Source organism: Sceloporus occidentalis, unplaced genomic scaffold (genome assembly GCF_023333645.1).
Source record: "Sceloporus occidentalis isolate IW3139 unplaced genomic scaffold, rSceOcc1.0.p SCAF_220, whole genome shotgun sequence".
Lineage (NCBI taxonomy): Eukaryota > Metazoa > Chordata > Lepidosauria > Squamata > Phrynosomatidae > Sceloporus > Sceloporus occidentalis.
Window position 1 is genome coordinate 1,169,868 of NW_028317200.1, and position 17,661 is coordinate 1,187,528.

The window sequence follows — 17,661 nt, forward strand, 5'->3', positions numbered from 1 at the left end:
GAAAAAAAGGAGAAAAGGGAGGGAAAGGACAAAAAGAAGGAAATGAAGGAAAAAGAGAGAAGGGAGAAAAAGAAGAAAATGGAGGAAAAGAAGGAAAAGGAGAAAAAGGAGAGAAAGGAGCAAATGGAGAAAAAGAAGGAAGTGAAGAAAAAAGAGAAAAGGGAGAAAAAACATACAATGGAGGAAAAGAAAAAAAGGGAGAAAAAGGAGAGAAAGGAGCGAATGAAGAAAAGGAAAAAAGATCTTAAAGAAAAAAGCATCAAAGAGATCAAAAAGATGCGACATAAGGTGAAAGCAGAATCTAAGAAAGCCAAAGCCAAACTTCAACGCGAACAGCGGAAATTGAAGTCAAAGGCAAAATTGAAAATGAAGAAAATGAAGAAAATGAAGAAACCTAAATTGAACATCGCAAAAAAACTGAAAAAATTTAGGAAATGAAAGTCATGGAGGGCAAAGCAAACAGACTCTAAACTTGACTATGGTTTCCTAATCATCAAGGAAGCCAGAATCTCGTTTTAATGATGCCCGGCCCACATGCCAACTCTTCATTTCACTTCATTCACCCCCTTTCTCCCGTTGGATAATTCTCCATGAACTCTTCATTCCACTTCATTCACCCCCTTTCTCCCGTTGGATAATTCTCCATGAACTCTTCATTTCACGTCATTCACCCCCTTTCTCCCGTTGGATAATTCTCCATGAACTCTTCATTCCACTTCATTCACCCCCTTTCTCCCGTTGGATAATTCTCCATGAACTCTTCATTTCACTTCATTCACCCCCTTTCTCCCGTTGGATCATTCTCCATGAACTCTCGGACTGCTATCATTTGGAGAGTTTTCTATCCCAGCAGCGCTCCCTAAGCCGACCTCCTTCCATTCGCTCGATAACCTTGTATGTGGATCCGTATCGCCTGCTTTCACACAATCTGAATAAATCACATCCACTGAAACTCTCTGTTCTGGGTTTTACTCAACACTTCATAGAAAGCAATTAAGTTCGTCCGGCACGATCTCTGCTTCATAAACCCGAGTTAAATAATAATAAATAGGTTTTTTTTTTTAAATATTATCCCTTAACCGGCTTCCAAAATGTCCCCGCTACTGCTGGGTCTATAACCACCCGGCTGAGATTTTGGTCTGTATTGTTAGCGCTTCTGCTTTACGCCAAGTGTTTAAGTACCAGAGGGTATATACCATCCGGCCCCGGGGCATTATCTGTTCTACTTTATTTATTTAGCAGATCTGGCACTTTGTCCTCTTTCAGCCAATCATATGTTTGCTGCCAGCTTTTCTGTAGAATGAATTAGCAAACCTGCAGCTGTGCGTGAATTATTGGTAAATACCAAGAAAAAATATTTAGAATGTCTGCCTTCTCCTGATCTTCACTGACCAGATCACCAACAATCTCCTTCGTTTATCTAAATTGTTGCCATTGATGTAGTTGAGCCGCTTGCTACTGATTTACACTTTATCCGATAAAATTCCCCTTTTTGAGTTTTTCTTGATATTTTTGCAAATCCATTTGATTTTCTGTATATTATGAAAGTGATTCTGTTTCCAAGAAAACAGACACAGAATATCAAGTTCCCGATTGTGTCCCAAGGAAACTAAGTTGCACAGTATGGAGGTTCAGATATTTGGTTGCAGATATCTTACAAAGCACTGGATGGATATTCAGGTTCTGCTCTTTGCTTTGTTGAGCGCGTTACGTATTGATCTGATTTCATTAAATTATAGACATTCATTATAATGAAACGGTTGCCCTTTCTGCATCCTGATTGGTCGCTGGTCCCCTCTTGCACATTTAACAATGAGAAGAGATTTGCAGTTGTGATCAAAGGTTGTGGATAATTGGTAATATATGTACTATATTTAAAGAATACATGAGTGAGCAAAACAATACATTTCTTTTATTTTTATGGGATTCATATTCGGCTGGAAGTTATAACGGAACGTCAGAAACATAAAACTTAGCAGCAACAAAGACAGAAATAAAATACCCCCCTCCCCGTTCAAAAGTCTGCATAGCGTTAGTTCTTGACACTGTGTATTGCCGCTTGTCCTTGTGCTCAGGGCCATTGTCATGTTGGAAAGTCCAGGAGCATCCCATGCGCAGCTTTCACGCGGAAGAATGCAAATTGTCTGCCGGTATTTTCTGATCACATGCAGTCATTTGTGCCCTTAGAGCTCACACAACCCCACAAAAGGTTATGGGGCAAATACATGAATCTATTTGACATTTCGAGGGGACACCATGCATAAAAGTGGTCGGCTTTACTTTTACTTTAACTTTTAAGATGGGCCGATTAGTTTTGTTTTCTACTCCTATTATCCTCAGCCTAAATCTTTTTAAATTGGATGCACCACATTTCAAATAATCACACTTGTAGAAATGTTTATTTTCTACCTATATTTTGTTTCTTTTGGCTTTATGTACCACTAAATATACGAGATACGTGTAATAAGGGGATGTAAGATGTTTTTTTTTGCTTTTGATTTGACATATATGGAGAAACAATGTGGAAAGTCATGTTTTTGGGGTTTAGATATACATTATATGTGTACTAAGGTAGGGCTTTTAACCTAACAACAATGGAGATGCCAGGCACGTCACGGAAATGCATCCCCTTAATGACAATTGACATACCTGGTATGTCATGTGGTTAAACGAGCAGAGCGAGCAACCAATAATTGCTTTCTTTGCTCAGCTGGTGTTGCTGCAAACACCAAAAAATTTAGGGGTTCCTTAGACCACTCTTGGAACCGACTGTATTGACCATATTAAAAGGCTATATGCCTTATATATATAATATGGCAGCGCCCCCAGCAGCTAAAGCACACACTTTACTTTCAATATGAATTTGCAGCTCGTGGTATATGTCACTTCCAAACAACACCTAAAATGTGTTCAGCAACATCTCCCATGTACAGTGCTAATAGCCAAGAATGCGTTTGTCGGGTTGTTTGGGGACTAAAAGGCCAATTTTGGGACATGCACAATTTAGTTTTTCAACTCAGAATTTTTACATCTGTCGCATCCCGCACTCATGTCATATTTGGGACATCTTCAAAGCTGGCCAATTCAAATTACATAGTTACATAGTACTTAAGATTGAAACAAGACCTACGTCCATCAAGTTCAACCCTTCTATTCTTGATCCAAAGAAGGTGAAAATACCCCTAATTAAGCTACCTCCAATTCTGTCATCAGGGGAAAAAAAATCAGTTTTCACTCCAAAAGACAATTGGATTTCTCCTTGGATCAAGAAGCTCTAAAATATTAATTTATTAATTTATAGCCCTGTATGTCATCATATAATATCCAGACCCTTTTGAAGGTATCAAATGTAATTGATAACCACCTCTCTTGGCTGTGCATTCCATACCTTTATTGTCCTCACTGTAATGAGATCTCCGCTCTTCCAGTCTCAGAGGGCGACCTCTTGTTCTTTCTACATTTCTGTTAATGAACAGTTCACTGAAGAACTCTTTATATCGGCCCCGCATATATTTATATAATGTATATCGGCCCTGCGTATGTTTATATAATGTATATCGGCCCGCATATATTTATATAATGTATATCGGCCCCGCATATATTTATATAATGTATATCGGCCCGCGTATATTTATATAATGTATATCGGCCCTGCGTATATTTATATATTGTATATCGGCCCGTTTATATTTATATAATGTATATCGGCCCCGCGCATATTTATATATTGTATATAGGCCCCGCGTATATTTATATATTGTATATCGGCCCCACGTATATTTATAAAATGTATATCGGCCATGCATGTATTTATATAATGTATATCAGCCTCGCATATATTTATATATTGTATATCGGCCCCGCGTATATATTTATAGATTGTATATCGGCCCCGCATATATTTATAGATTGTATATCGGCCCCTCGTATATTTATATATTGTATATCGGCCCTGCGTATATTTATATAATGTATATCAGCCTCGCGTATGTTTATATAATGTATATCGGCCCCGCGTATATTTATATAATGTATATATTTATATAATGTATATCGGCCCTGTGTATATTTATATAATGTATATCAGTCCCTTATATATTTATAGATTGTATATCGGCCCCGCATATATTTATATATTGTATATCGGCCCCGCGTATATTTATAGATTGTATATCGGCCCCGCATATATTTATATATTGTATATCGGCCCCGCGTATATTTATATAATGTATATATTTATATAATGTATATCGGCCCCGTGTATATTTATATAATGTATATCAGTCCCTTATATATTGTATATCGGCCCCGCGTATATTTATAGATTGTATATCGGCCCCGCATATATTTATATATTGTATATCGGCCCCGCGTATATTTATATAATGTATATCGGCCCCGCGTATATTTATATAATGTATATCGGCCCCGTGTATATTTATATAATGTATATTGGTCCCGTATATATGTATATAATGTATACATATTATTTATTTAATGTATATAATGTATACATGTGTATTTATATAATGTATATCGGCCCCGTGTGTATTTATATAATGTATATCGGCCCCGCGTATATTTATATAATGTATATTGGCCCCGTATATATTTATATAATGTATATCGGCCCCGTGTATATTTATATAATGTATATCAGTCCCTTATATATTTATATAATGTATATCGGCCCCGCGTATGTTTATATAATGTATATCGGCCCCGCGTATATTTATATAATGTATATCGGCCCCGCATATATTTATATAATGTATATCAGCCTTGCGTATGTTTATATAATGTATATCGGCCCCGCGTATATTTATATAATGTATAACAGTCCCTTATATATTTATAGATTGTATATCGGCCCGGCATATATTTATATATTGTATATCGGCCCCGTATATATTTATATAATGTATATCGGCCCCGTGTATATTTATATAATGTATATTGGTCCCGTATATATGTATATAATGTATACATATTATTTATTTAATGTATATAATGTATACATGTGTATTTATATAATGTATATCGGCCCCGTGTGTATTTATATAATGTATATCGGCCCCGCGTATATTTATATAATGTATATTGGCCCCGTATATTTTTATATAATGTATATCGGCCCCGTGTATATTTATATAATGTATATCAGTCCCTTATATATTTATATAATGTATATCGGCCCCGCGTATGTTTATATAATGTATATCGGCCCCGCGTATATTTATATAATGTATATCGGCCCCGCATATATTTATATAATGTATATCAGCCTTGCGTATGTTTATATAATGTATATCGGCCCCGCGTATATTTATATAATGTATATCAGTCCCTTATATATTTATAGATTGTATATCGGCCCGGCATATATTTATATATTGTATATCGGCCCCGCGTATATTTATATAATGTATATCGGCCCCGCATATATTTATATAATGTATATCAGCCTTGCGTATGTTTATATAATGTATATCAGTCCCTTATATATTTATAGATTGTATATCGGCCCGGCATATATTTATATATTGTATATCGGCCCCGTATATATTTATATAATGTATATCGGCCAGAGTATATTTATATAATGTATATCGGCCCCGCGTATATTTATATAATGTATATCGGCCCGCATATATTTATATAATGTATATCGGTCCCACGTATATTTATATAATGTGTATCGGCCCCGCGTATATTTATATAATGTATATCGGCCCTGCGTATATTTATATATTGTATATCGGCCCATTTATATTTATATAATGTATATCGGCCCCACGTATATTTATATAATGTATATCGGCCATGCATGTATTTATATAATGTATATCAGCCTCGCATATATTTATATATTGTATATCGGCCCTGCGTATATTTATATAATGTATATCGGCCCCGCGTATATATTTATAGATTGTATATCGGCCCCCCGCATATATTTATAGATTGTATATCGGCCCCGCGTATATTTATATATTGTATATCAGCCCCGTGTATATTTATATATTGTATATCGGCCCCGCGTATATTTGTATAATGTATATCGGCCCCGCGTATATTTATATAATGTATATCGGCCCCGCGTATATTTATATAATGTATATATTTATATAATGTATATCGGCCCCGTGTATATTTATATAATGTATATCAGTCCCTTATATATTTATATATTGTATATCGGCCCCGCGTATATTTATAGATTGTATATCGGCCCCACGTATATTTATATAATGTATATCGGCCCCGCGTATATTTATATAATGTATATCGGCCCCGCTCCAGACGGCACTTTTGAAGGGCCGACACTTTGCCACCCCAAGCCCTTTTGTTTTGTTTTTTTTAAGCGAAAGAGAAAGGGGAGCCGAGCGGTTTTCGCTTACCAAGCTGTCAGTACCCTGCGAATGTTTATATAATGTATATCAGCCCCGCGTATATTTATATAATGTATATCGGCCTCGCATTTATTTATATAATGTATATTGGCCATGTATGTATTTATATAATGTATATCAGCCCCGCGTATATTTATATAATGTATATCGGCCTCGCATTTATTTATATAATGTATATTGGCCATGTATGTATTTATATAATGTATATCAGCCCCGCGTATATTTATATAATGTATATCGGCCTCGCATATAGTTATATAATGTATATCGACAATGCGTATATTTATATAATGTATATCAGCCCCGCGTATATTTATATAATGTATATCAGCCCCACATCTATTTATATAATGTATATCGGCCCCACATTTATTTATATAATGTATATTGGCCATGTATGTATTTATATAATGTATATCAGCCCCGCGTATATTTGTATAATGTATATCGGCCCCGCGTATATTTATATAATGTATATCGGCCCCGTGTATATTTATATAATGTATATCGCCCCGCGTATATATTTATTTGTTATCATACCCCCTCTGAAACGCCGTTTTTCTAGTGTATATAATTTTAACTTTTAGTCTCTCTCCATAACGAGTATCTCCCAATCCCCTTATTAATTTTATTCCCTTCTTTTGCACTTTTTCTAATTCCATAATGTCCTTTTTAAGGACCGGTGCCCAGAATTGTATCGCGTATTCAAGGTGAGGTCTTAGCAATGACCTGTAAAGAGGCGGATAATATCCTCCTCCCGTGAATCAATACCCCGTTATATACATGCCAAAACCTTATTGGCCCTCGCAGCTGCCCCCTGGCATTGGGCACTGTTACCAAGTCTGTTGTCAACCGTTATTCCTAATTCATTCTCATTGGTAGTTTCCCGCAAGGATATTCCAATAAAAGAATAGGTCGCATTGTTATTATTTTACCATAATGCGTAACTTTGCATTTCTCTATGTTGAACCTCATCTGCCACCTGCACGCCGAGCCCCTAACTCTGTCTAAATGTAGCATTTTTTGATTTTTCTTCTTTGTCTTTATCATCTTTATCTCCTTTATCATCTTTATCACCTTTTGGCGCCATAATTTTTATTGTATTAGACCTGTAAGCATTACAATCATATAAATCCTTTAATCTCAGAACATAAGAAAGCTTATGTATATATATGTGAGGCGTATTCAGTATTCAATTTCATTATTCAGAGTTGGAAAAAAATAAATAAATAATAATAATAATAATAATTGTATGTATATATATATATATGTATATACTGCTTCTGTCTTGCTTCATAGGTCGTTTGTAAAAAGAGAAATTCTCTCCATAGGTAGTCCAAGAAGTTTACTCTCTAGTAGCAGTTGCAAGTGGCAAGAGCAGACCAAGACAGAGCAGATAATATAAAAATCGCAGTTTGTAATCAGGGTTCTCGAATCACCATAGGAGCCATAGGAGCCGAGCTGAAGTCAGGCAGTTGAAATTATAAATCTGAGCAACGGCAATAAAGCCGATAATAGAGAGGCCTCGAGGATAAATAAACCGGGAGGATAAATTCGTACCGGCGCATGGTAAGTTTCGGCCCGTTCAGTCCGTTCCAAAGTGCATGCTCGTTTCTCGCCGCGTCACACGCCTCCAACCCTCCGACCCGCCCCAAACATGCGTGGTTATGTCATGACGTCCGACTACCATAATATTACATTTAACGTAAAAAAAGAAAAAATGGTTCTGCACTCAACTCGCAGGAAGCTGGGTGCTAGCAGGAAAAACAGGGGCAGCATAAACCCTCTTGAAGCACACAAAGAAAACGAATCCCAGCACTCCAAACGGCTTCCAATCTTTAGGATACTTTATATAGAGAAAGCAAAAAAGCAACGTTTCGGCCAAACAGGGTCTTTGTCAAGCAAGCAGCTAATATTACATTTACTCCATGATGGAAAGATTATGTTTATTGCTCACTTCCTCAATCAGTCATCATCTCCCTCACAGTATAGTCATCATCAAATCACTATATACATTTATTTTATTTTTAAAATCTTTTACTCATCTGAAAAAACTTCAAAATAGATTCTAATGTTTGGAAATATCTAATGTTTTGTTTTTTTAGCAATAGCATATCGCTATTTCAAAACTCTATTTTCCAAAGTGGCCATCCTGCCCCATGTCCTATTTGGGACATCTTTGCAGCCGGCTACTTCAATTTTCAAGAACTGGGGGAGCGGGGGTAGATAGTGAAAGGGGAGGGAGAGGGGTAGAAAGTGGGGTAGCTAGTGAGAAGTGGGGGAGAGGGTGTAGAAAGTGAGAATGGAGGGTGAGGGGGTAGATAGTGAGAGGGGTGATCTATACCTGCATTGCTGGGTTTGTGTGTTATTCTGTTGCTCTTTACCTGCGATGCTCTGTTTCCATACATTATTATTGTATGCCTGCAAATACAGGATTTGTCGCTCTGTCTACAAACACGTTCCAGGCTGCTGTTTGTCTGCATGATGCCGCAGTATATGATGACGCTATATAAATCAGTAATATCACACATTGTACACCACTGCAGCATATGATGGCGCTATATATATCACTCAGTAATATCACACATTGTACAGCGCTGCACCAAATGATGGCGCTATTTAAATTAATAAGATCACATTGTACTGCACTGCAGTATATGATGGCGCTATATCATTCAGTAATATCACGCATTGTACCGGGCTGTAGTATATGATGTAGCTATTTAAATTAATAAAAACACATTGTACAGCGCTGCAATATATGAGGGTGCTATTTAAATTAATAAGAACACATTGTACTGCGCTGTAGTATATGATGGCGCTATATAAATCAGTAACATCGCGCATTGCACAACGCTGCAGTATATGATGGCGCTATATCAATCAGTATATATCAATCAGTAATATCACACATTGCACAGCGCTGCAGCATATGATGGCTCTATATATATATATATATATATATATATATATATATCACTCAGTAATATCACACATTGTACAGCGCTGCACCATATGATGGCGCTATTTAAATTAATAAGATCACATTGTACTGCGCTGTAGTATATGATGGCGCTATATAAATCAGTAACATCGCACATTGCACGACGCTGCAGTATATGATGGCGCTATATCAATCAGTATATATCAATCAGTAATATCACACATTGCACAGTGCTGCAGTATATGATGGCGCTATATATATATATATATATATATATCACTCAGTAATATCACACATTGCACAGCGCTGCAGCATATGATGGCGCTATATATATATATATATATATCACTCAGTAATATCACACATTGTACAGCGCTGCACCATATGATGGCGCTATTTAAATTAATAAGATCACATTGTACTGCGCTGCAGTATATGATGGCGCTATATCAATAAGTATATATCAATCAGTAATATCATACATTGTACAGCACTGCAATATATGATGGTGCTATTGAAATTAATAAGAACACATTGTACTGCGCCGCAGCATATGATGGTGCCATATAAATCAGTAATATCACACATTGTACAGCGCTGCAGCATATGATGGCGCTATATATATATATCACTCAGTAATATCACACGTTGTACAGCGCTGCACCATATGATGGCGCTATATAAATCAGTAACAGCACACATTGTCCAGCCCTGCAGCATATGATGGCGCTATATATATATATCACTCAGTAATATCACACATTGTACTGCGCTGTAGTATATGATGTAGCTATTTAAATTAATAAGAACACATTGTACAGCGCTGTACCATATGTTGGTGCTATATAAATCAGTAATATCACACATTTTACAGCATTGCAATATATGATGGCGCTATTTAAATGAAAAACAACACATTGTACAGCGTTGCAGTATATGATGGCGCTATATATATATATATCACTCAGTAATATCACACATTGTACAGCGCTGCAGCATAGGATGGCGCATTTTAAATGAAAAGCAACACATTGTACATGTATGTAGGTAGTGTGTATCGTGCATTGTAAACCCAAAACCAGTTTAACCCACCAAATAACGACACGGAGACCGAAATTGGATAAAGCAGGCCACAGCACAATTTTATTATAAAACCATAAAACACTGTGTTGGCCCAAAACACCATAAACCAATAAGAATAATATACAATAACCGATAAATAATAAATACAAATATACAAATATACATAACACATTACCGTAACATATTCAAAACATAACCAACACAGGAACCGAATTAACCCCGTCCTTGCCGGCCTCTCACACTGCACAATCCAGACCACAGGTACTCACCTCCCCCCTCGTCCAAACAAAATTGACAGCTACCTTTCGCTGCCCCACCACCAATGCTAACCACCAGCCGTCCAACAAGCTCGGTGGGCACGTCCAATAAAACACCAGAGGTTAGGGGAGGATTGAGCCTTCCATTACACCAGCATCCAAACTCCATCACTTACCAAAACCAGACCGGCAAGGACACACAAACCGCCACTAACCCCGCTGTTTAACCCCTTAAATCAGCGGGGGCCCCCACCAACACACGCCATGGCCTGACTGATAGCCTCCTGCAGAGCCAAATTGAAAAGATCCAAACCGATGTCATTCAAATGAACGCCATCACTCCGAAACAAAGTAGCCGCGTCCCTCTCAAACACCCTATGCCGAACCGTCACGCCATTAACGCTAGCCACAAACTTGGAAATCCAACGATTAAACTTAACCCGCGACCGCTCCAGGGCCCGCTGGTTAGTCGCCACCCGCCAAAAATTCCGAGACACCACCTCGGACCATACCAAGCGGACATCAGGAAACAAAACAAGAACCCTAGCAAGGTCCCGAAGAACCGTGTCACCCAGAGACCTGACCGGGACTACCCCAAGATCATTCCCCCCGAGGTGAATCACCAGGACAGAGGGAGGACCCAATAACCGAGACAACCGGACCAGCTCAGGGAGGAGATGAACCCACCGCATCCCCCGCTTCCCGAACCACCGCACCTCAACCGCAAGAGGAGAGAACCCCAACTGCTCCCCGTTCGGGCGGACTGCCGCCCGCCTCCTGGCCCAGAAGATGAAGGAATGTCCAACGAGCCAGACTTGAGGGAGAACCACCCTACAAAAAACAGAGAACATTAAACAGGCATATCCAAACGAACATACGACCTAAAACGACCCGATCGCCAGCGCCCAATACGTTGCACAGAGGAATCAGGCAAACCAACCCGGGTAGCCTCCGTGGCTGCACCAATCCGAAAGGAATGACCCCCAAAAGACCCGGCAGGAACACCCAAGACCGACAGCGACTTCCGAAAAACGCTGACAAACTGGAAATGGGATAAAAACGACCCGTCCTGATGCACCAACAGCGGACCCCCCACCGCCGGGCGAACCAAGAGAAACTCGTGAACTGACGACACCGGGCAAATAGGTGAGCCCGCAATGGCACCCAAACGAACACAAGACCCCCGACCCAGGACATCCGTTTTGGAGCGCCGAATGCGAAAGCACAGACCACCATCCCCCAAATCCACATCCTCCGCCAAAACACCGCCAGGCACACGCTTACTAGGGCTAACCAACTCCCCTATCCGCATAGCCCCGAAAAAGGCTAAGCTAAAAGCCGCCCTAAACAACCGAACCTCGAAGTCTGAAACACAAACAGAACCCAACACCCCACACAACCGAACCAGCAACGCAGCCGAAACCGGCCGCCGAGTATCCCTCGCAACAACCCCCTTGCGCCATCCCCTCAAGGCCTGGCGAACAAGGAAATCCTTGGTAAAATCGACGATGCCCATCAACTTACACAAAAAACTAAGACCCGACAGGCGAGCAGAAGCCGCGGACGGGGACACCCCGGTCGAGTCCCACTGACACAGGAGGGAAAGCAAGCCACGAACCCGAGCAGCGTGAGTCGGGAAACCCCCACAGCCATCCTCAAAGGCCGCCCACTCGTCCCACACTTTACCATACCTCCCCCAGGTGGACCTGGAAACCGAATTGCGAATCCACTCCGTCACTCGTCCAACCCAAGGGACCACAGGTCCACTGGACACGGGACCCCGTCTTCGTCCGCGAACGGTGCCGTAGCTCGAAACTCCGCCCACTGAAAGCGAGAAAGAGCATCAGCCGTCACGTTGTTGACACCGGGTATATGCACTGCCCTACAGGTCACATTCAGACCCAAACACCGCAACACCAGCCGACGCAAAAGGCGAACCACCGGAGGAGAGGAAGCCGTCAAAGTATTGATAGCCTGAACAACCCCCAAGTTGTCGCAATGAAACAGAACCCGCCGATCACGGAGAACATCACCCCATACCTCTACCGCCACCAAAATGGGAAAAAGCTCCAGGAACGCCAAGTTCCGGGTGAGCCCCGACTCCCTCCAGGAGACCGGCCATCTCTCAGCACACCAGTGCACCCCCAGGATAGCCCCGAAACCCACCGACCCAGCCGCATCCGTGGAAAGATGCAACTGGGAATTAGAAACCTGGGGTGTCTGCCAATACGACCGACCATTGTAGGTATCCAAAAAGGAACCCCAGACAGCCAAGTCGTCCCGCAGCGGACGAGTGAGCCGAATAAAATGGCGGGGCCGGACAACACCCGCCGTCGCCGCAGCCAGCCGCCGGCTAAAAACCCGACCCATCGGCAAAATGCGACAAGCGAAGTTCAACTTCCCCAACAGCGATTGCAACTGACAAAGCTGAATCTTCCTCATCCCCCGCACCCTGGCAACAAACCCCTTCAGGTCAACCAGCTTATCAACAGGCAAGCGGCACTCCAGCGCCACAGAATCGATCTCGATTCCAAGGAAACTCAGACAGGTCGAGGGACCCTCCGTCTTGTCGGCCGCAAGAGGAACTCCAAAACGACACATCACGGCCTGCACGGTGTGAAGGAGACGAAGACAATCCCCCGAATCCCCCGCCCCGATACACAAAAAATCGTCCAGATAATGCAGGATAGAAGCCAAACCCGCCTCCTCCCGAACAACCCACTCCAAAAACGTGCTAAAACATTCAAAATAGGAGCAAGATATAGAACAACCCATCGGGAGGCACATATCAACGTAAAAACAACCCTCAAACTGACAACCCAACAAATGATGGCAGGCCGGGTGAACCGGGAGAAGGCGAAACGCCGCCTCAATATCTGTCTTTGCCAACAGGGCCCCACGACCCGCCGACCGCACCATGTCAACCGCCTTATCAAATGACGCGTAAACAACCCGAACCATGTCAGCCGAAATGCCGTCATTAACCGAACTACCACGGGGGTACGATAAGTGATGAATCAAACGAAACTTACCAGGATCCTTCTTAGGAACCACCCCGAGCGGGGACACCCGCAAATTTGCCAAAGGCTGCACGGCGAAAGGGCCCGCCATGCGCCCTAACTCAACCTCCTTACGCAACTTGTCCCTAACAACATCAGGAAATTCCGCAACAGAGCGCAAATTCCGAAAATTAACCGAACCAGGGGCATCCACAAAGGGAATCCAAAACCCCTCCGAAAACCCCCGCAACAAAATGTCAGCAGCCCGCCGGTCCCTATATTGGCTTAGCCACGGGCGCATCGCGGCGACGTCCACTGGTGTCGTCGCCCTTCGATCCCACATCTGTGCGCTCACCCCCCTTTGCCCGCTTGAAGCAGCGGGAATGGGGATGGGCTCCGCCACAGCCGGAGCACTCATGCTTGAACCGACAGGACGCACCAAACTTGCACTGCCCGTCGTTGAACTGGTAACAGCACCCCGGCCGCCGCTGACCGGCCGGAGAGGGCGTGGCACCAGATACCCCCCCGGCCCCCCCAAGAAACGACGAGAAACCACCCTGGTGCGTGGCCGGCCGAGTCATAATGGCCAGCCACAGACCAATGTCCATCTGATCCCAACCGATAGACGGCCGGACCGCCAAGCGTTGGCGGAACTGCTCATCGTACCGCCACCAGCCCAGACCCCCATAAGTCCGACACGCACTCCAGATGAGATCTTGATACGCAAAAAGTGCCGAACATTTCTCAGGGCACTTGTCGCCTATCACACTAGCCAAAATAGAAAAGGCGCGAATCCAATTCCCAAAGGTCTTTGGAATCCGCCGATACCGATACTTCTCTTTTTCCTTCTCCTTTTCCTTATCCTTCTCCTCCGCCGCAGGGGGAGGTGCCTCCTCCAGCGGCAGAAGGGAGAAAATCTCCAAAAACTCCCCTTTCCAGATCTTGTCTTTAACCTCCTGTTTCAAATGCAGGCCAAGCGGGCCAGACCAACACATGTAGGCCGCCCCGCGAGCCACGTCCGCCACCCCTAAAGCTGCATCCACAACTGGCACCGAGCCAATCACCGCAGCAGCCCCGCCAGCCGGCGGGGCCACCGCCACCCCGGGTGCCACCGGGCCAGACGTCCCGGCATCAGCAGACCCCGCCACAGCAGGCACAGAAAAGGAAACCGAACCTAAAGACCCCGCGCCACCACCAGGTTGCTCCCACACGGACCTAACCTGACTATCCAGCCCCGACCCCGATGGACCAGCACCCCTGTCGCGCTCCCACGCATCCAAAAAACCCCGCAGACCTGACAGAAAAGCACCCATAGAAGAGCCCGAGCGACCCTCCACCCCGGCTCCCAAGAGGCCCACAGAATGAGAAGGCAACTCACCACCAAGCGACCGGCAGACCTCCTGCGGCGCCGTAGCCGAAGCCGTATTGCTAGAAGGTCCCTGAAGTCCCGGTCCCAGCAGCGGCGAAGCATCCTGCAGCAGCCCACCAGACACAGCCTGTGAAGAGGAAGGGGGTGAGAGCATAGGTCCTGGAACAGTACCTGCAGTACCAGAAACCGCCACCAGGGGGCCGAAACTTGGCAAGCCACCAGCAGGCGCCGTAATGAAAGGGGGGAGGGGGGGTAGCGAAAGCCTCCTCATCAGAGGAGCCGTACTGCAGCCTGGAAGACCCCACCATCCCCCCACCCTGAGGAGGTAAGCGGGCCGAGGGCCCTGGAGAGAGGGCCGGGTCGTCCCCGGAGGACCCCCCTGCCGCCTCCGAGACATCCCCCCCAGCAGGTCCCCCAGCCGCCCCCCGTGCAGCCCCGCCGGGCCTACTCACCCCCCCCGCGGCTTGCCTGACCCCTGATGGGGCTGCCGCAACCGCCCGCGACGTCCTCTTCGGGCGGGCAGCGGAAACGCCGCCCGCCGCTTCCCGCGCTCCCGCGCGGCCTCCAGCCGGCTCCACCGATCGGCCGCGGCCACCGGAGCGGCCGCGGCGAAGTGCCGCATCCCGCGGCACCTGTGCAGGCGCCGGGGCCTCCGTTGCCGGCCCCGGCAAGGGAGCAGCAGGCCTCGCGAGCCGTGAGGCAGCCTCGCGAGACCGCCGCGAGGACGCACGCCGCCGCCATCGCGGGGACGACGGCGGCGAAGACGGCCGCCCGCCCCGAGGAGACGCCTCCCGGGGCGCGCGCGGCCCGGGATCCGGACTCCTGCTCCGGTACCGAGCCCCCCCACCCGACACGGGGCTCAGCCGAGCAGGAGGGCGGGCGCGCCGGCGACCCGAAACGCGCCCGCGAGACGGTGCCTCCGCGGCCCCACCAGACCCGGCAGGCACCACAGGCACCGCAGCCTGGGGAAGCAGGTGAGCAAACTGCTCACGCAGCGCCCTACCACCGTCCTGGTCCGCACCAGCCCTGAGAGCAGCGAGGATCGCCTCCACGTCCATACTCCAGGCCGTCACACCGAAGCTCAAGCAGGTAAGACTGTTGGCCGTGCCTGTAAAAAAGGACAGTGACCGGGGTCACCCAGAGGGCACCTTATATCACCTAGGGTCTCCCACCCCTCAATTAACATACCCCAATCAAAACACGGACATGCCCTGAGCATGCACTAACCCACACACATACATGCTCCCTGTCCATTTAGCTACGCTGATTCCCAGGGGCCTGTGCTGTAGCATATTATGGCGCTATATAAATCGGTAACATCACACATTGTCCAGCACCGCAGTATATGATGGTGCTATATCAATCAGTATATATCAATTAGTAAGATCACACTTTGTACCGCGCCGCAGCATTTGATGGCGCTATATAAATCAGTAACATCACACATTGTACAGCGCTGCAGCATATGATGGCGCTATATCAATCAGTATATATCAATCAGTAATATCACACATTGTACTTCGCTTCAGCATATGATGGCGCGATATAAAACAGTAATATCACAAATTGTACAGCGCTGTAGTATATCATGGCGCTATATAAATCAGTAACATCACACCTTGAACTGCGCTGCAGCATATGATGGTGCTTTATAAATCAGTAATGTCACACGTTTTACTGCACTGCAGTATATGATGGCGCTATATGAATCAGTAATATCACACATTGTACAGTGCTGCAGTATATGATGGCGCTATATCAATCAGTATATATCAATCAGTAATATCATACATTGTACAGCGCTGCAGTATATGATGGTGCTATTGAAATTAATAAGAACACATTGTACAGCGCTGCAGTATATGATGGCGCTATGTAAATGAAAAACACATTGTACAGCGCTACAGTATATGATGGCGCTATATCAATCAGTATATATCAATCAGTAATATCAGAAATTGTACAGCGCTGTAGTATATTATGGCGCTATATAAATCAGTAACATCAGACACTGTACAGAGCTGCAGCATATAATGGCGCTATTTACATGAAAAAGAACATTGTACAGCGCTGCAGTATATGATGGCGCTATATCAATCAGTATATATCAATCAGTTATATCACACATCCTTCCCTTCATTCTCAGTTTGGTGTAATTATAATGAATATATCCTGCGGCCGGCTAACATTATTCTTTTATGAAATGGTGGAAAACTGTAGCAAATAACTTCCAAAATACTTCAATAATCTATCTACGCTGGAAGAAAAGCTGAAAAAAGTGTATACATTTCTGCACAAAAACCTACAGAAAAAATACAGAGCAATGCGTTGGTGGAAGAAGCCCCAAAAATCACGTTTTGGCTAAATTTATAGAGATTGGCTGCCAAATAGCTGCCCCCTGATTGCCCAGGAATCCCAGTGAAACCCCCCGGGCAGTCTGCTTTCCAGAAATATATATCTGTTTGGGTGATAAATGTTTCCAGCGGTCATCATTACCGTTTCAAATCAGCAAAATAACCATAAAACCTGCAAAAAAAGCAGCGAGTAACAATGTATCCCTCGTAATGTTTGCCCCATTACTGCCAGAAAGAGAATA

The 17,661-nt window shown here is 44.1% G+C and overlaps 1 protein-coding gene across 1 annotated transcript in view; it reads left to right on the forward strand.

Annotated features, from left to right (window-relative positions):
* The first annotated feature begins 15,543 nt into the window (after window positions 1–15,543).
* LOC149277292 (mechanosensitive cation channel TMEM63B-like) overlaps window positions 15,544–17,661 on the forward strand; it is a 95,552-nt gene continuing 93,434 nt past the window's right edge. The window contains exon 1 of the mRNA XM_089503099.1: window positions 15,544–16,039. Within this exon, the coding sequence (XP_089359225.1) occupies window positions 15,544–16,039 (496 nt within the window). The remainder of the gene's footprint in view (window positions 16,040–17,661) is intronic.